Here is a 20087-nt window from a genome sequence, read left to right on the forward strand (position 1 = left end):
TGAAATAGAAAGGGCATAGGAAAGCCTCCTAATCCAAATGTTAAATATATTGTTGAAATGCCATGAGTGGAGCACCAATATCATCATCCTACAGTATATACAAAACATGGAAATATGAGCCCTAATTTGAGATATACAGTATGTGAAACAACTCTAATGTAAAAAGATGATGTCTATATCTTCATTTAAATCATTTGGTGGAAGGGTACCAAGTGAATAGATCCAAAATGTTTCCTGTTAGTGCTAATGTTTGTGATCTATCCCCACCTCTTCTATCCATTTTAACGTGTTACACACCTTTTACTCGGAGGCACAGCTTTAGGTCACAGCCATGGTTTTTCCCAAAATGCGTGACATTGCAAAACCTTTTTTTAATTTTCTAATATGTTCTTGTGTTCTATGTTTAACGTTTTTCTTAGGCTTCGGCCCCAGTGTTCACTGCGGCGCGTGCATGGGTGAAACTTTATCTTAACGGCCCCGCTCATGCAGCGCACACTCGTGCGCCTCTCCCAAGTTTGGTGCTTGGGAAGACAGTTTAATCTGATTTCGGAGCGCAGAGCAGGGTCACATGACCCTGCTCTGACCAATGGGGAGAGAGGTGGAAGGGGGGGGGAGAGAGGTGGAAGGGGGGGGAGAGAGGTGGAAGGTGGGGGGGGGGGAGAAGAGGTGGAAGGGGGGGGGGGAGAGAGGTGGAAGGGGGGGGGGAGAGAGGTGGGAAGGGGGGGGGAGAGAGGTGGAAGGGGGGGGGGGGGAGAGGTGAAGGGGGGGGGAGAGAGGTGGAAGGGGGGGGGAGGAGAGGTGGAAGGGGGGGGGAGAGGTGGAAGGGGGGGGAGAGAGGTGGAAGGGGGGGAGAGAGGTGGAAGGGGGGGGAGAGGTGGAAGGGGGGGGAGGAGAGAGGTGGAAGGGGGGGGGAGAGAGGTGGAAGGGGGGGGGGAGAGAGGTGGAAGGGGGGGGAGAGAGGTGGAAGGGGGGGGAGAGAGGTGGAAGGGGGGGAGGAGAGAGGTGGAAGGGGGGGGGAGAGAGAGGTGGAAGGGGGGGGAGAGAGGTGGAAGGGGGGGAGAGAGGTGGAAGGGGGGGGAGGAGAAGAGAGAGCTGGAAGGGTGGGGGAGCGGAGAGAGGTGGAAGGGTGGGGGAGCGGAAGAGGTGGAAGGGTGGGGGAGCGGAGAGAGAGGTGGAAGGGTGGGAGCGGAGGAGAGGTGGAAGGGTGGGAGCGGAGAGAGGTGGAAGGGTGGGAGCGGAGAGAGGTGGAAGGGTGGAGCGGAGAGAGGTGGAAGGGTGGGAGCGGAGAGAGAGGTAGAAGGGGGGGAGAGATAAAAGGGGGGAGGGGTGCAGGGGAGGTCGAGAGTGGAGGGGGGGGGAAGGAGAGAAAGGAGAGAAGTGGGGGAGAGAGGAGGGAAGGGGGGGAGAGAGGAGGGAAGGGGGGAGAGAGACGAGGGAAGGGAGGAAAGGAGAGAATGGAGGGGAGGGGGGAGGAAGAGAATGGAGGAGAGGGAGGAGGGAATGGAGGGGGGAGGGAGAGAATGGAGGGGAGGGGGGGGGAGAATGGAGGGGAGGGGAGGGGAGAATGGAGGGGAGGGGGGGGGAGAATGGAGGGGAGGGGGGAGAGAATGGAGGGGGGGAGGGAGAGAATGGAGGGGAAGGGGGGAGAATGGAGGGGAGGGGGGGAGAATGGAGGGGAGGGGAGGGGGGAGAATGGAGGGAGGGGAGGGGAGGGGGGGGAGAATGGAGGGGAGGGGGGGGAGAATGGAGGGGAGGGGGGAGGGAGAGAATGGAGGGGAGGGGAGGGAGAGAATGGAGGGGAGGGAGAGAATGGAGGGGAGGGAGAGAATGGATGGGGGGAGGGAGAGAATGGATGGGGGGGAGGGAGAGAATGGATAGGGGGAGGGAGAGAATGGAGGGGAGGGAGGAGGGAGAGAATGAAGGGGAGGGGGTGGGGAGAGAATGAAGGGGAAGGGGGATGGAGGAAAGGGGGAAAGGAGAGAATGGAGAGGAGGGGCGAGGGGGAGAATGGAGGGAAGGGGGGGAAAGGAGAGAATGGAGGGAAGGGGGGGAAAGGAGAGAATGGAGGGAAGGGGGGAAAGGAGAGAATGGAGGGACACACAGACACACACAGCCCCGATCCAGCCAATGACACACACCCTCCCTTAATAGCCACGCCCCCACATCTGCTCAAAAATTATTACAGGACACCCGGCGCTCATGCTTGGAGAGCTGGTGATGCCACCGCTCTCAAGCACGAGCGTGGTCAGTGCTAGCAGGGCCGCAGCCGAAAGAATAAAGTTGATGCTGTCTAGTATAAAATCTCCATGTTCTCTTGAAATCTTTTGGTCACATAAAAAAAATATGAGTCAAGAATGTGTGTTGAATCCCTTGCATATGATTTGGAGTGGGGACATATTTCTGTAGGAAGTACAGTAGTCCACATAACTGGATACATTTGAAGTTATTGAATTTATTTCAGAAATAATTAGCCTGCCCAGGGGGATGGACCATAGATTTATTCGTTTTCAGTAGATTATAGTATATTCATATTCGTGGGAAGGGATTCAAGATATAATCATATTGTTTTGAAATTGCATTTTTTTTAGCTTGATTTAGCATCAATTTTAATTATTTAAGAAAACCTGAGGTAGGATCAGAAAGTAATGGACCGTATAATAATAGTTAACGTACAGTAACAATATCAATGCGTCCTCTATATTGTTCTGTTTGTTTGGAACCATTATAACTCATCCTTTGTCTGCTTCCTTTAAAATTATTTGTTTCTAGTTCAGGTAAACTTTCCAATGCTTTTTCTCTGATCTTTTAAGATTATTTTAATATACATTTTACTGAAGCATAAATTGTCAAAATCTGATTTGACAACATTATAAAATGAGAAGAGAGATCGAGATCAGCACCCTGAGGAAGGTCCTACAAGGACCGAAACGTTGGTCTTGTTTGTGCTGTACCATCTGAATACAGGTTTTTTTTTTTGTTGCCATTTATCCTTGAGTGCTGTCCTTTGTCTTCTCTTGCTAGGGTTGACTTCTTTCTCTGTTTATTTCTACAGGACAGGCACCATATCATTTCACTTTGATGGGAGTGCCAGCTGCCCCCCTTGTTCTATTATATATATATTGCACTTTTTGCATTTTGTTTCTCTATTTATTAGGGCAGGGTTGGGCAAACTATTTGCGCTGCGCCCCCCTACCATGCTTCCCGGCATGCGGATGTCATGTGACGTCATGCCATGACGCTGCGTTGCCATGGCGACATGTCACACAGCCGGCTGAATCACGGTAAGTGGAGTGTTGCAGAGGCCTCACGCGATCCCCCGGCATTAAATTAAACGCCTTGGGGAAGAGCGCGGTGCCTCTGTGTCAAGGATTGGACTTCGGCTGAAGTGGATCCCAGTGGCAGGAACAGCAGGGAACGAAGTCAGGAAACAAGCAGGGGTCCGAGGCAGGCGGCAGGTAGCGAAGTCAGGAAACAAGCACAGGTCGGCAACGAGGAAACTGGAACAGGATGATAGCAATAGCTAGCACAGCAGTAAACACAGGAACCTTGCAGAAGCTAAGGAACCAGTATAAACAGGCAAAGAGGAACAGGAAAGGGAGGTTTATATAGGCAGGCTGGGAGGTGGAGCACAGGTGCAGAGGTGTCAGGTATCAGAGTCTGGAATGTTCCTTAGTTTAGCAGCAGCACTCCCGGTGGGCAAGTATAGGTACTGCAGGCTAGAACCAGACATTGAGAGTGGCAGCAGTCCCGGTGGCCAAGCATGGGAACAGCAGGCTAGAGAATATGACATTACTCCCCCCTCCCAAGAGCGTTCTCCGGACGATCCTTGCTAGGCTTGTCTGGATATCTCCGGTGAAAAGCTTTGACTAGTCGCGGAGCATGTACAAAATCTTTGGGTTCCCAACACCTTTCCTCTGGGCCAAAGCCCCCCCCAGTGAACCAGGTACTGTAGTTTCCCTCGGTGTAACCTGGAATACAAAATTCTCTCCACAATGAATTCCTCTTTGTTTTCCACGAGGACGGGTTCAGGGGGAGGAAGTCTCCGTCCAGGAAACGGATTCTCACGGAAAGGTTTCAGCAGAGAAGAATGAAACACAGGGTGTATTTTGATGGTCTCAGGAAGTTCTAATCTGAAGGACACTGGATTTATTAGTGCTGAGATGCGAAATGGCCCGATGTATTTTTGGCCCAATTTAATGGTTGGAACCTTTAGACGTAGATTTCTTGTAGAAAGCCAGACTTTATCCCCGACTTGAAATTCTGGGGAGGGTCTGCGGTGTTGGTCTGCTGCTCTTTTGTACTTTACTTGAGTCTCACGAAGTGTCTCTTTGAGGGTCTCCTGGATATCACGCAGAGTCTCCAGTTTCTCTGTAACTGCCGGAATGGGGCCCGAAGATGGAAAACGAGGAATAAAGGTTGGATGAAATCCATAATTTGAGAAAAAGGGGCTCTTCTGAGTCGAAGAATGATGTGAATTGTTGTATGAAAACTCAGCTAATGGCAGGAAATCAATCCAGTCATCCTGGAGATGACAAACAAAACATCGTAAATATTGTTCCAAAGTCTGATTGGTCCTTTCTGTCTGGCCATTGGATTGTGGATGATAGCCAGATGATAAATTTAAACGAATTCCTAGAGAGGAACAGAAGGTCCTCCAAAATTTTGAAGTGAATTGTACCCCTCTATCGGATATGATCTCATCAGGAGCCCCGTGAAGCCGAAACACCTCTTTCACAATCAACTTGGCTGTCTGGTCTGCAGAAGGAAGATTCAGTGCTGCAATGAAGTGAGCCATCTTTGTAAGTCGATCCACCACTACCAGGATGGTATTATGTCCACTTGATCGGGGCAGGTCAACAATAAAATCCATTGATATGGACCCCCAAGGACGAGTTGGAACCGGAAGGGGCTGCAGTAAACCCACAGGTGATGCTCGAGGGGTCTTGGTCCTAGCACAAGTCTCACAGGAGAGGGCATAGTCTTTAACATCTTGTGCTAATTTAGGCCACCAAAAAGAGCGAGACAACAGTTCCTGTGTCTTGAGGACACCTGGGTGACCAGCGGGTCGGGAGTCGTGCATTAATTGGAGCACCTCTAATTTTACCTCCTTAGGGACGAACAGACGATCCTTATAGTTCCAGAGACCATCACATAGAAATAGTTCTGCTTCCGGAGGAGGGTTTTTAAGAAAAGAGTAATTTGAGTAGGCTCCCTTTATTCATGTGAGGAGATCGGTGGAGAATGTGACGCCCAAAAAATTTCTTCTTGCTCTTTGTCTGAACTAGGATTAGGAAAGGACTGTGACAAGGCGTCGGCTTTTCCATTCTTGGAGCCAGGGCGGTAGGAGATGTGGAACTGGAATCTTGCAAAGAAGAGAGCCCACCTGGCTTGTCGCGCAGACAGTCTCTTTGCGGATCGAATGAATTCTAAGTTCCTGTGATCCATAAAGACCGTAATTGGGTGATTGGCCCCCTCCAGTAGATGTCTCCACTCAGAGAATGCAGCTTTTATTGCCAAGAGTTCTTTGTTTCCGATGTCATAATTTCGTTCAGCTGTTGACATTTGGTATGAATAAAAGGCACATGGATGAAGGAGCATCTTGGGTCCAATTCTTTGTGACAGAATGGCACCAACAGCGGAGTCGGATGCATCCACTTCCAAGATGAATGGTAATTCTGGATTTGGATGGATGAGGATAGGGGCAGATGTGAACAGTGACTTCAATTGTTCAAATGCCGCATCCGCTTTAGGAGACCATTTGAAGGGGAATTCCTTCCGTGTGAGTTGGGTGATTGGGGCAATAATGCCAGAGAAATTTTTAATAAAACGTCTATAGAAATTGGCAAAACCCACAAATCTCTGAATGTCCTTTTCATTCCGAGGGATTGGCCATAACAACACGGCTTGAATCTTGCCTGGGTCCATACTCAAACCCTCGGGAGAGATGATGTAACCGAGAAATTGCATGCTGGTTTTTTCGAATTCGCATTTTTCTAACTTGATGTATAATTTGTACTTACGGAGACGCTCAAGGACAATTCGGACATGTCTCTGGTGATCCATGATGTTATCTGAGAAGACTAGGATGTCATCCAGGTATGCCACTACGAATTGGTCCAATAACTCTCGGAGGACATCATTGATTAAATGCTGGAAGGTAGCAGGGGCATTACAGAGTCCGAAAGGCATCACCAGATATTCATAGTGCCCATAACGGGTTCGGAAGGCTGTTTTCCATTCGTCACCGGGTCGAATGCGGACCAAATTATACGCTCCTCTGAGATCTAATTTGGTAAAGATTTTGGCTGACCGAATTCTTTCCAATAGTTCAGAAATCAGAGGTAATGGGTACCTGTTCTTCACGTTATCTTATTTAGTTCCCGATAGTCAATGCAGGGGCGTAGAGAACCGTCTTTCTTTCCCACAAAGAAGAGCGCAGCGCCTGCTGGAGAAGTAGAGGGTCGGATAAAACCCTTTGATAGGTTCTCCTGGAGGTAGTCATTGAGGACCTTCAATTCCGGTTCTGAGAGGGAATAAATTCTTCCAAACGGAATAGCAGCACCCGGTAATAATTCAATGGGACAGTCATAAGAGCGATGTGGGGGAAGCATATCCGCGTTCTTCGTGTCACACACATCTAAAAACTCAGAGTAAGGAGCCGGCAGAAGATTTTCTTGAGACGAGGAAATCTTATGTATTCCTACACACTCTGGTATGGGAGTTTTAGGTAGACAGGCTAGCTGACAGTGCTCCGAGGGAAACGTGAGTGTCTTGGTCTTCCAGTCGATTAGTGGGTTATGGATCATGAGCCATGGAATTCCCAGAATCACTGGAAACAAAGGTGATGGAATGAGACCAAATGAAATCTTCTCCTGGTGATTAGACTCCATGATTAGTGTTAAGTTACTGGTTTCATGGGTAACAGGTCCAGAGCTCAAGGGAGAACCGTCAACGACTTCCATCCTTTCTGGCGATTCCTTGGCTACAAATGATACCGAATTGTTCTTGGCGAATTCTATGTCCATAAAATTCCCTGCCGCCCCTAAGTCGACCATTACTGTGGTTGAAAAATGATGTGTTCCTTCCTCGATGATAATAGGAACCAGGAGGTGAGGGTGTAGCGAAGGAGGGTTATCTTTCCTTTGAGAAGCAGAGAGAACAGTTTTTGAAATAGCGTGCAGCTGATTTCTCCTAGGGCTCTGGAAAGAAGACCGCCTGGACTTGTTTGGGCAATCAGCGAGATAGTGCCCATCGTTTCCGCAATATAAACAGAGATCTTCTGTTCGGCGTCTGTTCCTTTCCCCGGGTTGAGATGGGTCCCCGCAGTGTATTTACTTGCATCGGCTCCTCCTCAGTCTTCCTGGAACGTCTTGGGGTACTGACATCTCTAAACCTGGGGTTGCTTGGCATGAACCCCTGTCTCTCCAATCGTCTTTCCGTAAGCCTGCGATCAATTTGGATGCATAAACGGACAAAGTCCTGAAATCTCTCTGGGGTCTCCACCCGGGCTAGTTCGTCTTTAACTTGCTCTGAGAGACCCTGCCGAAATGATATTTCTGCGCGGCCTCATTCCACTCAGTATCGTTAACCCATCTGCGGAATTCAGCGGCGTACTCAGCTGCCGAGCGTCTTCCTTGACGAAGATTGTTCAGAGTTGCCTCAGCGGTTGCACTACGATTTGGGTCATCAAAAATAAGACTCATGGCATCGATGAACTCCTCCAGATCCCTTAGTAGTGGGCTATCCTGTTCTAACATAGGGGAGACCCAAGCAAGGGCCTCATCCTTGAGCAGGGTTATGATCAATCCAACCTGGGCTTCGTTGGTATTATAGATGGTAGGCTGAAGCTTGAACACATGTCTGCATTGATTAAGGAAATCCCGAAAAGATTGTCTTTTTCCTCCAAATTTTTCCGGAAGGGTTACACGGGGCGCGGTTTGCACAGTCAGAGTCTTTTGAACAGATGCGGTGATTAAAGCTGCATGTAGTTCACGGTTTTCAGCTTCTGCGGCGGCAGCTCGTTCCTCTGAGCGGAGGGCACATCCTTCCGCGCGGACGACACATTCTTTCCAGCGGGCATCACGTTCTACCTGGCGGGCATCCCGTTCTTTCCGGAGGGTATCCTGTTCTTCCACGTGACCAAGACGTTTGATAAGGTGTCCTTGTTGTTCTTGGAAACCAACCATGATACGTTGTAAGTCCTGCAGTGTCCGAGCCTGGGCCAGGTGTGTTCCGGCGGAATCCATGGTAGGGCCTGTTTATTCTGTCAAGGATTGGACTTCGGCTGAAGTGGATCCCAGTGGCAGGAACAGCAGGGAGCGAAGTCAGGAAACAAGCAGGGGTCCAAGGCAGGCGGCAGGTAGCGAAGTCAGGAAACAAGCAGGGGTCCGAGGCAGGCGGCAGGTAGCGAAGTCAGGTAACAAGCAGAGGTCCGAGGCAGGCGGCAGGTAGCGAAGTCAGGAAACAAGCAGAGGTCGGCAACGAGGAAACTAGAACAGGATGATAGCAATAGTTAGCACAGCAGTAAACACAGGAACCTTGCAGAAGCTAAGGAACCAGTATAAACAGGCAAGGAGGAACAGGAAAGGGAGGTTTATATAGGCAGGCTGGGAGGTGGAGCACAGGTGCAGAGGTGTCAGGTATCAGTCTGGAATGTTCCTTAGTTTAGCAGCAGCACTCCCGGTGGGCAAGTTTAGGTACTGCAGGCTAGAACCAGACATTGAGAGTGGCAGCAGTCCCGGTGGCCAAGCATGGGTACAGCAGGCTAGAGAATATGACACTCTGCAACCGCCCGCTCCCCCCCCCCCCAGACAAATCTCCTGCCCCCCTGTTTGCGCACCGCTGTGTTAGGGTACATCTGTTTCTCTCACCAACAACACTGTAGCTCACACACCGCACACATTTTGTGCCCTCTTTTCTGTATGCAGTGGAGGACATACAAAGGACACAGTGTAACAGTGGTAGTGCAGGTAACTGCTGATAGCGTCACCTTGACGTGGTTTCCGCTTAACATGTTTTGACCAAAAGATTGAACTAAATGTCCCGTACTTGAGAAAAAAACCCATATAGAATGGAATTAAATAATTTGTCGTGTTGGATATACATTGGGGGGTCTTTGTTTACCGCTGTACAGTATATTTGAGGTCACTTTCCCAGTTTCGCTCCAGTTGGCACAATTAAATATATAAATATATAATACTGTGGGACTGGGCTTTAAGCTTGTCAAGATTATGTATGTCTAGAGCAGGGGTGAGCAAACTGGGGGGGGCACGGCGCGGTGGTACAAAGACGCCAGAGACAAGCTAAGTAGGGGGGCGCGAGTAGGGGGGAGTGCAGACAGGGCAGCGCAGACTGAAATGTTTTCACACCCCTGGTCTAGAGTATTAGCATGACTATTATTCACGCTTTCTAAAGAGGAATGTATTCTGTATCTATTCATTGCCTAATGTATTTATACATTAATATTATGAATCATCTTTATTTATCCATTTATACATATTTGGAAACAAATTCTCTCTCATCCACTATGTATTTGGAAACAAACAAATAAGTGTATACAACTTGTTGCGAAGAGATTGGAAAGAGATGTAATTGGATCACAGCACCTCTTCAATTACTACTGAGGAGAAGGACTATATAATCAGAACTTGTAGCTTGGAAATTCTTCCTCTGATTGAGACCTACATCACAAAATGCGTTGGGAGCTTTAAAGGGCAGATTTCCCACCTGTCTGGTAACGCTGGGTATACGTGAGGTGTGACATCAGTGGAGAGACCACTGGAGCTTCGTCTGACGGCGATAACATCTGGATGTAGTTGGCACACTGACAGGCTCCCCACTTCTCACGAAAAGTGTGAACACGCTTTCAACTCGATCGATTGTAAGTGCAATACTTACCTATTTTTATACAGTTATATTAGACAGAATTATGCTATGGGCATTTTGCACTTTCGCTATTGCTCATTCTTTTGTTTGAAGAGGGGAGTGGAACCCCTCAGTTGAAAGCAGCATACACCCAACGCACAGCACATCATGAGAATCTGACCTTTTGAAAGACTGCAACGTTTTATACTGGAACAGTAACAGATATGTATTATTATCTTTGTGCTTATTTTGAATACTTATTTCCCTGGACAGTTTTTATATTGGACACTTATCTTTATATTTATTCACTTTCTTTGTTTTTGTAGGGATCATTGTTGTATATCACACTATTTTTTTAAATATATTAAAACTCATTGTCTATACTTATACTGGGACGCATACTTTCACATTATCCCAGTTATACTTAGTTTGTCGCTTATAGACAGCAATACTTTGTGTAGGACTAGTCTACACCCACGTTTGCATTATTGAGCACTTTTTGCAGCACACAAATATTAGTTAACATTTTTATATAAACAGTGTAATGAATAGATAGAGCGGTTTCCAAAATATGCACGTACAAAACAATCAGGAGAAAGGTTACGGTTCTTTACAAATTGGTGGTCATTACATGACTGGCTCAAATTATTTGCCATCATCGGAACAAAATAATCTTCTTGATGCATTTCCTGACAAATTTGCAGCAACATGTATACAGTATGTGAGGAGGGCGGGGGGGGGGGGAGTGACATTCAATAAATTGAATTAAACAGATGGAACAAAATGTCCCCAGAACTAAAAGTAGACGATATGGTTAATACATGTTGTGCTTTATGCTTAGTAACAAACTCTACAAGCAAGAACTGGAGCGATGTAGTGACTCCCCTAACACCTCCTAGTACTGCTCCCGAAAACGCCCAATCAATCTTGTTTTTAACGCACCAACTACCCAATATTTTGTAGAAGATCAATATGGTGCACAATGGAGGCAAGTGTTCAAATGCTTCACCGCTCGGTGAAATCTCTATGTTACGGAGAATCATGTATTTGCTTTTAAAACAACTGCGGCCAAGATGTTTATTATTAAAAAAAAAAAAATATTCGGTGCAAAGCGCCTTTATACATTAATGCACAATGATGCAGTTTGTTGCTACACTTGATAAATAACCTCCTGTATATATCTCTGAAAGTGGGGAATTCTCAGTGATAAGAAAATCAGCAGCTCTGTGCTTATGGACGGTTACTAAAAACAGATAACACAAACTTAACTGCATCATCTTTATTACACCGAAAATCATAACAATGTGCATTCTGCAAATACTCTTTCCTCATTGATGCATGTTAGCAAAAGTTGATGTTGCTCATGTACACAAACGGCCATATTTACTAAGCAGTCTTCTGCCATAAGTCACCTTACGGCACATTGATTTGTAAATATGGCCCCAAACCTTTCTTTTGATGCCATGCAGTAGGTCTTCTCAAAGTATGCAACTGCAAAACAGTGCAAAAAATGCATGTAAACTTTTCCATTTATTCAAGAACAGAGCAAATCAGATGTTTTTTTACAGATTAATCTAGCACAATTGTTTTGGAACCAGGTCAATTACTTAAGCTACTACACAATATTGGACCCTCCTAAATATTTATAGGGAAACTGCTTCATGGGTCATGCTGAGGATCATTGCTTCGGGGGTCAAGCTGAGATCGGTGCAGCAGTTGGATAAGGATAAAAGCCTTCATCCCGGTAAGGATCAATAATGCATTTATTTATTATAGGGTGTCCATTGATTGCCAATGTGGGTATCTGTGGCCCAGTTGAGAGCATAGGTAGCCACAGTGACAAATCAATGGATTAAATAGCTAGTATTGGCTTTGATTGTAATGTAATTTGCATTTTATTTTACTGTAATGTACTGCACTGTATATTTGAATGGGCACAAGCGCTATTAGCCATATTTGGCTAATAGGGCTATTACCTATTACTGTGTGGTTGTGGTGGTGGGGGGGAGGGTTGTTGGGCTGGGGGTAGTTGCCCCAGGGTGAGTGGTTAGGCCTCCTGGGAGGATGGCTTTTAGCAGGAGGGGTTAACCCCTTCATTACCTTAGCGGTTATGAGGGGTAATGTGGTAATGTATGTTTATGTATGTTTGATGTTTTTATTGTTTCTATACTGTACTGAAGCATGGAACCCCATTAATTTCAGCTCTGGGGACCCCTTGCTTCCAGAGAAATACACCTCCATAGGGGGTGACGATAGCCACTCAGGCTAGGCCCGTGTGGTGCCGGAGCTTTACACCGTACATGGAAGTACCAGTATGCAGATGAAGGAGGCACACAGGTCTTTGTTGCAATAAATGCTGTTGTGTATTTATTGCATAATAATAATCACCAGAAAATCTAATGTTACGGTGTCACAGCCTCTTCTTCAGACATCCCACCCATGGAAGTTAGTAGCCTAATAATTCCCATACCGAAGATCACAGTTTATTTTTTCGTGTCTAAGACCAAGGGATCCAAAGTAGGATTTATGAAGTGGCACGAGCTGATTTTTTTGCACAATCACGGGACTGCGTCATCAGCATAGATGTACTGTACATGAAAGAATTTAATTTAAATAAAGATGACCAAAAGGAAACACACTGAATAGGATATACTGAATAAGGAGAGTTACCTTGATTTCTTCAAACGTTTTCACTGGCTCCGGGGCTGTACATTTCTGTCTTGAAGGATTTATACACCACGTCCCTTTCTCATGATATCCTTACTTACACCCAGTCATATGCATAGCCCAAGACGGTCTCCTTTCAACAACACCTGACGCTATGGCAAAGTCCCACACCAATGCCTTCTTCTTTGTAGCACCACAGCTCTGGAACATCTTGCTAATATCTATTTGCCAGGCGTTCACTCTCCCTCATCTCAAATAAGTACTACAATTCTGCCTCCTAAACGAAGCCTTGCAGTAACTTCAGTTCTATTCCCCCCTCTCCGAACACCTACAGTATCTACTTATACTGCACATTCCCTGTCTTCTTTTACCATTACCGTAATTGCAGATATACCGTATAACTGCTGAGAAGAATGGCCTCTCTTCTGCTGTCCCTCCCAATGTGAATGCTTATCTGAGATGGAGTGGGCTTCATGCATACCGTGATCCCTGGATTCATATCTTTTAGTCTTTGTTATTGTAGATAAACATCCCAATATTTCATGTAAATGGTGCAGTTATGCACAATATGGACATAAGTGCATCATACTGATAAACTATATTGATACATCTATCTGTAAAATACATGTCTTAGATATTGCCACTGAAAATATCTCCCTGCTTTCTACAACTACTAAACATCGTAGACCTGTCTGAGACATGCAAATGTACCCACAAGTGGTATTTTTATTTGCTGTCCAAGTACTAAAGACGTTTTTAACTTAGCAAACACTTTAAATTATGCAACCCTCTGTTAAACAGGGTCATCTAACAATGTGTGTCATACAATATATTGTAAGTACCCATTAAGACTTTGTTGTAATATATGTATTATTGTAAGTGCATCTATAAAGATTGGAAGGAGGAATCTAGTAGTAGATCAAACACACGCGAAACGAGGTCGAGCGTAAAACTGTAAAATGGATGGATTCCTTATAGAAAGTACATGAATAAATGTCCCTCTGTGATTCTCCATCTTTTGCTTCCTTACTTTCTCTTACAAATTTTACGAATCCATATTTTTTTTGTTCCTCTACAAATGTAAGCGTTTCCCACATTTCTCCATGGCCCCTGTTTATTATAGTGATGAACAGGGCCCTGCTGCCCAGTTAATAAAACAAATCGATTCCATTCAAATGAATCCAAGCGAACACATTATTAACTTGGTCCCGTCCAGAGGGGGGACACTGGTAGAATATGGGTTGTGTGCTACCCTACTTCTCACTATATTGAATAGGGCATACAGAGAACATGGGTGCTCCAACAGTCCTGGAATTATTGGCTTCTTATCCATAAACGAATCATGGGAATATGGCTCATTAATGGAGTGGGTAGACTACTAGGTGAGTGACTCAGATTCAATACATAGCATAACTGTACTGAAGGTAACAGATAAAACGATGCTGGTACTCTGACCTCACTGGAGATAAAGATATAATAAAAGTCCAAAAACTCTCCAGAATTTGTATTTTTACTCTATTCTTCAGCAAGCAGAAATGCCTCTTTCTTCGTATGTTTACCTGTTTCTCACTGAACAACATCTGACTACAAGTTCTCGTGTTTAATGTGGTATACCACCGGTCAGTAACCTCCAGTTCTAGCAAGATATGGGACCTATGTACAAAGCGCCTCCAGTTGAATTTTTGGTGTGAACTTTACACACAGAAATCACAAATGATATTGCACTTATGTCCTTTCCCCCCCCCCCCTATTGTGCGCCCTAAGGGTCAAAAATTGTTTTAGTTGGGTATATTGGAGCAGACAAATAGGGTGCACATGCTGCACAGATGTAAATGGTACGCACTGAACAAATTGTATCTGTGCAACAATTCGTTTTTTCAATCTGCATCAAAATCGTTTGCCAACTTGAACCCGGCGTAAATCCTAAAAACGCTTTACTGTACATTGCAAGCACAGGATTAATTCAGCATATCCGCCTGTTTCTTTTACCCTAGGTGGGAAGCAGGGGGTCTCTGGAGGTGATAGGGATAAAGCTCTAGGGATAGAGATACTTACCTGTGAATGAGCTGCCGGTACCAGCCCCATCTGGGCACGCAATATGACTGTTTAAAAAGGTCCTGCATCACGCCGGCCAATAGGAAGCCACGACATCCCTAGAGTGGTTTCTAATTGGTCCATGTGACGCGGGACCATTAACCCTGCATTAGATACTGGCAGCACTGTTAGAGGTATGCATCTCGGGAGCAGGGGGTTCCCTGATCTGAAATTAACGTGGCTCAACTCTGGAGAACCCTTACTTCCCACCTACGGGGGAGATTATGTATTTATTTAAAGCAAATGCTTCTTTAAATTTCTATGCATCAACCAAAAATGTACTTGATGCCGCATAGATGTTTCATTATAGAGGTTAACCAAAATGTATTATTTTCACAGTAGGACGTTTATAAAATATATACTGTAACACTATTTTTTTTTCTAACAAGTATGAGTAAATATAAACGATTGCACATAATTCTGATTCTACTTAAATTGTATCAATCTTGTATTCACCATGACCCAATGCGTCAAACTTCATACCGTGCATATAATAGAGCTTGCCGTTTGAATGGTCACATATATACGTTCATACATACAACGCACACTTTACGAAAGTGTCTACTACTTTAGAAACAAAATTGACGCACATCCACTCTCCCCCCCTCAATCTACTAGGATTTGAGTACAAATGTCCCATGATTTCTAATTCTCTGCAAACAATAATAACCTGAGCACAGCAGAAAATGTTCATGAAAGTGGCACTTACAATTCCCTTGTATGAGCTGAAGGATTGAAGACTTTAGACTTTATCACAAGACCAAATAATCATGTTACCGTATGTTCGTGTTTATTTGAGTCTTTGGCTTCTATTCCATAATGAATTGAATAAGGAAATAAAATAAAGAAAGTGATTAAACACTTCCCCTTGTCACTTTTGAGTGTAAGAGTTCATCTCATTCCTGTACAGGTGGGCAGTGCTCACCTATCCCATAAATACATTCACCGCAGTTTCAACCCGTACACATGAGACTTTGCATATTATTACAGTATGGTAGAATAAATGCATGTCATCGCCTACACATAACACATGTAATGCCAATGTACAAAGGAATGCAACGTTTATTAGGGGACTATAAAAAATGAAACCATGAACAGAATAATATGCAGGATTAAACATATGGAGTAGCACAGAAAAAATGATCACACTACATATAGAATAAATAACATTTGACCAGTTGTATATTATTTTTATATAAAATTCTATGTATGGCACTTGCTTAAACTTACATTATAATACAATGTTAAAAATTAATTGAAGAAAACAAAGCAAATAAAAAAAAAAAACAATATACATCTTTCATTACAAGAATAATTGATTGCTTAGATATGGATACACAGATGTATTCATTCATTAGTAACCCAACGTTTTGTTTTTAGATGTACAGTATTATGAAGCATAATTTACTCAGCTAGTTTTTGATATTCTGCTGTGTTTAGCAGGGTTGTGCAAATGTCTTAAGTTTTTTCCGTTGTTTTACATTTCCACAAAATTTCCACGAATGTTTGTATTTTTCAGGAAAGCAACATTTTAGCCAGATTACTGAAAAATGTGACAACTTTTGCAGGATTTTGTGAATATATGAAAAAAGTTGCGCAAATGTCTTCAAATTTGCTTGATAAAATGTTTCACAAAGAAAAAAAACCTGGCGCATTTCACCTGGTTTGCGAACTTCCGCCCCCAAAATGTGCACGTCTGTAGTGTTTAGCTACTTTAACTGCAAAGTCCTGATCTCGTGTGTATGACCGCAGTGACCAGAGATTTAGTGCTAAACTTGCCGATACTTGGATCAGTATCATACCAAGTACAGATTTGTACACCAATTCACTTAGCAAAATCTACCTGCAATTTTTTAAAGCAAGTTGTGAATTAGCAAAACATTTGAGCAAAGGCTATTTCTCAATTCACAGTCACAAATCCATGCTCCTCTCTAATTATTTTTTGAGTGAATATTGGTGACATTTTGCCAATATTCTCCACCGTTATTCACAAAATGTACAGGAAAGGTGGGGTCCATGTGCTTTTGTATTAAGATACTTGCAACTACCAATTTGTCACCAGCCATAAATGTCTGTTAGGCTGCGCTTACAGTGCCTGGCGACGGCGCTCCAAAACAAATACATTGACTCCATCGCAAGCCCTTATAGTAAGCGCGACGGCAACGGAGCGACAGAGCGACCAAAAATTTTGAAGCCGGGTCAACTTTATTTTTTAGAGACAGTCGCCACATGTGACTGTCTCTAAACCAAATCAGAGAGCGCTGCCCGCCCCCTTCGTGATGTCACTGGCCTTGTCGCCAGCGACGTTGCTTAAAACTGAATTATAACTTTCACTAGTGGCGACGGGTGACGTCATCGGTCACGTCGCCGGCACTATAAGTGCGGCCTAATTTCCCAAGTTCACAAACTTTTCACCCATCTTAAGATGGCTCTGCCATTCAGCTGGAGATGCAGTGCCCAGGCTCCCATGCTTTTAGCTGAATGTTAGCCCGGATCCAGAAATGACTCCCCTCACCCCTATGCACCCTGGTTGCAAACTTTGGTACAATCTTGTACAATCTTGCACAATGCAAAACCAAAGATGGACATGTCCGTTTGGTATATTTGTAGAGCATTGCACAAAGCCACTCTGCTATAAATCCAGAAGTTTCCAATGCTCTTTTGTGTCCGATGCCGTGTTAAGACAGAAGGAGAAGTAGACAGGAAAAAGTATTGGTCCTACTGACCAAGTATTTACATTACTGGCCAATAAACTCGTTGATTGGTGGAATTAAGCATTGAAGAGCCTGTAAAACACAAATAGGCACAAATAGCAACATGTTTATCAAGGAAAACAAAAATCGACTTCAAAGCAATGTTTTTAACTTTCATGAATCCAGCGATACTTTGTGCCATTGTTTTGCAGTTGGTCCAATTTTATCTTTGTAAGTCACGGGAATGTACGTTGTGTGCCTGGTTTGTGGCCACTACCAGCCTCACATTGCAAGGTCAGTAACCACTGATGAGACTCAAAAGGTCAAAACGCCTGTCCGAGTACTGGAGGGTTGCTGACCATGCACATCTTTAACCCAGCCCTTTGCTGTAAAAGCTGAGTACAACGACGGGCCTATAGGGATCGACTTTAAAGAAGCAAAAAGTGACACCCTGTGAGTGCTCGTTTGTATGTCATTACCCAGAATCCCTGGCTGCAGTGTAAGTATTGTATGCTGAGTGATTATGGGGAAAGGGAATTTGTGGATCTCTCTGAGACATATGAATGTGCTCATAAGTGATATTTTGATTTGCTGTAGATTTTAATAAATAGCCTCAAGGCCCCCACCTGACTATATATTTTCCTATTTCTGTGGTACCAAAAACTAGACTAAGCTCCCCTGAGGCTCGGATGCATTGCACGCAGTATTTTAACTCAATTGTTTGAATGTGATATACTTCACGTACACTGTATGTGTATTGAATATATGGCTTTAGTATTGACAAAGTGCCAATGCGTAAGATTATGTGAAGCCACTATTGTTTTACATGGGGAACATCCTCTTGAGCACTGTGCACCAAAGGTATTTTAGCAATGCAGGATTTATTCCATATTTGATACTTGGATATTCTACTCCCAGTGTAAGATGAAAAGAACAGCACTAAACTTTAACCAGTTGTGAATATATTAAGCTACGGATATACAGGTCCAAACATACTGTGCTTTATAACACAGTTTCTGGGTTTGTGCCGGTCACTTAGAGCTGTTTACATGATGTTATCAGACTTCCTCTTAATGTAGTGATTCACATGTACTGGTCCTCATCCCGTTCATTGATTAGCAGGGACCACTTATCTGGACTTTCTCCTGCTAAGGTGTTCTGCCGAGTCTGTTGGGCGGAAGACAGAGAGGACAGGGACACCTGACTGATGTAGCTGATCTGATCCCAGGCGTTTGTCTTGGGTAGGTCTCGTCTCCGGTCATCCATCCCAATGTGAACACTTATCTGCGACGGGGTAAGCGGCTTCATGCGACCCTGGGCTCGGGCTTCATACATTTTAGAATCTGGCTTTTTGTAGCTAAACAAAAACATAATAGCATGTTACAAAACAGGCAGATGTCATGTCTAGCTTTTCTATATTCCTTCATTTATGAAAACCCAACTCTTTCATGTTTGGCGCCAACATTGTTTTCCAGATCACATTTAATAAAATGACTTTGAGGTAGCATTGTTCTATTTAGCTTTTGATGTGTTCGGTCACAAACGTCACAAAACCAAGGTATCTACGTATATAGCTAGCAGCCATGCTTTTAAGCAGATATGCTTTTAAGTATATATGTTTCAAGTATTTATGACGTTTAAAAAGGAAGGAAGACTATTGAATCACTCACTCATCTCTTCTCTTTCCTCAGGTAAAAACATATTCCAATTGTCTGTCTATCCTGATATCCTCCCATGCTGTGTATTTAGTTCTATCTAGGTAAAAACATATTCCAATTGTCTGTCTATCCTGATATCCTCCCATGCTGTGTATTTAGTTCTATCTAGGTAAAAACATATTCCAATTGTCTGTCTATCCTGATATCCTCCCATACTGTGTATTTAGTTCTATCTAGGTAAAAACATATTCCAATTGTCTGTCTATCCTGATATCCTCCCATGCTGTGTATTTAGTTCTATCTAGGTAAAAACATATTCCAATTGTCTGTCTATCCTGATATCCTCCCATGCTGTGTATTTAGTTCTATCTAGGTAAAAACATATTCCAATTGTCTGTCTATCCTGATATCCTCCCATGCTGTGTATTTACTTCTATCTATGTAAAAACATATTCCAATTGTCTGTCTATCCTGATATCCTCCCATGCTGTGTATTTAGTTCTATCTAGGTAAAAACATATTCCAATTGTCTGTCTATCCTGATATCCTCCCATGCTGTGTATTTAGTTCTATCTAGGTAAAAACATATTCCAATTGTCTGTCTATCCTGATATCCTCCCATGCTGTGTATTTAGTTCTATCTAGGTAAAAACATATTCCAATTGTCTGTCTATCCTGATATCCTCCCATGCTGTGTATTTAGTTCTATCTAGGTAAAAACATATTCCAATTGTCTGTCTATCCTGATATCCTCCCATGCTGTGTATTTAGTTCTATCTAGGTAAAAACATATTCCAATTGTCTGTCTATCCTGATATCCTCCCATGCTGTGTATTTAGTTCTATATAGGTAAAAACATATTCCAATTGTCTGTCTATCCTGATATCCTCCCATGCTGTGTATTTAGTTCTATCTAGGTAAAAACATATTCCAATTGTCTGTCTATCCTGATATCCTCCCATGCTGTGTATTTAGTTCTATCTAGGTAAAAACATATTCCAATTGTCTGTCTATCCTGATATCCTCCCATGCTGTGTATTTAGTTCTATCTAGGTAAAAACATATTCCAATTGTCTGTCTATCCTGATATCCTCCCATGCTGTGTATTTAG

At 43.9% G+C, this 20087-nt stretch overlaps 1 protein-coding gene across 6 annotated transcripts in view; it reads right to left on the bottom strand.

Annotated features, from left to right (window-relative positions):
- Positions 1 to 15669: 15669 nt before the first annotated feature.
- The window catches only part of ATP7B (ATPase copper transporting beta), a 107689-nt gene continuing 103271 nt past the window's right edge, over positions 15670 to 20087 (bottom strand). For all 6 annotated transcript variants that reach the window (XM_075592001.1, XM_075591999.1, XM_075592002.1 and 3 more), the window contains one exon: positions 15670 to 18675. In XM_075592001.1, coding sequence (XP_075448116.1) covers positions 18402 to 18675 — 274 coding nt within the window. In that variant the 3' untranslated portion in view covers positions 15670 to 18401. The remainder of the gene's footprint in view (positions 18676 to 20087) is intronic.

The sequence above is a fragment of the Ascaphus truei genome, chromosome 3 (genome assembly GCF_040206685.1).
Source record: "Ascaphus truei isolate aAscTru1 chromosome 3, aAscTru1.hap1, whole genome shotgun sequence".
In the NCBI taxonomy this organism is placed as follows: domain Eukaryota; kingdom Metazoa; phylum Chordata; class Amphibia; order Anura; family Ascaphidae; genus Ascaphus; species Ascaphus truei.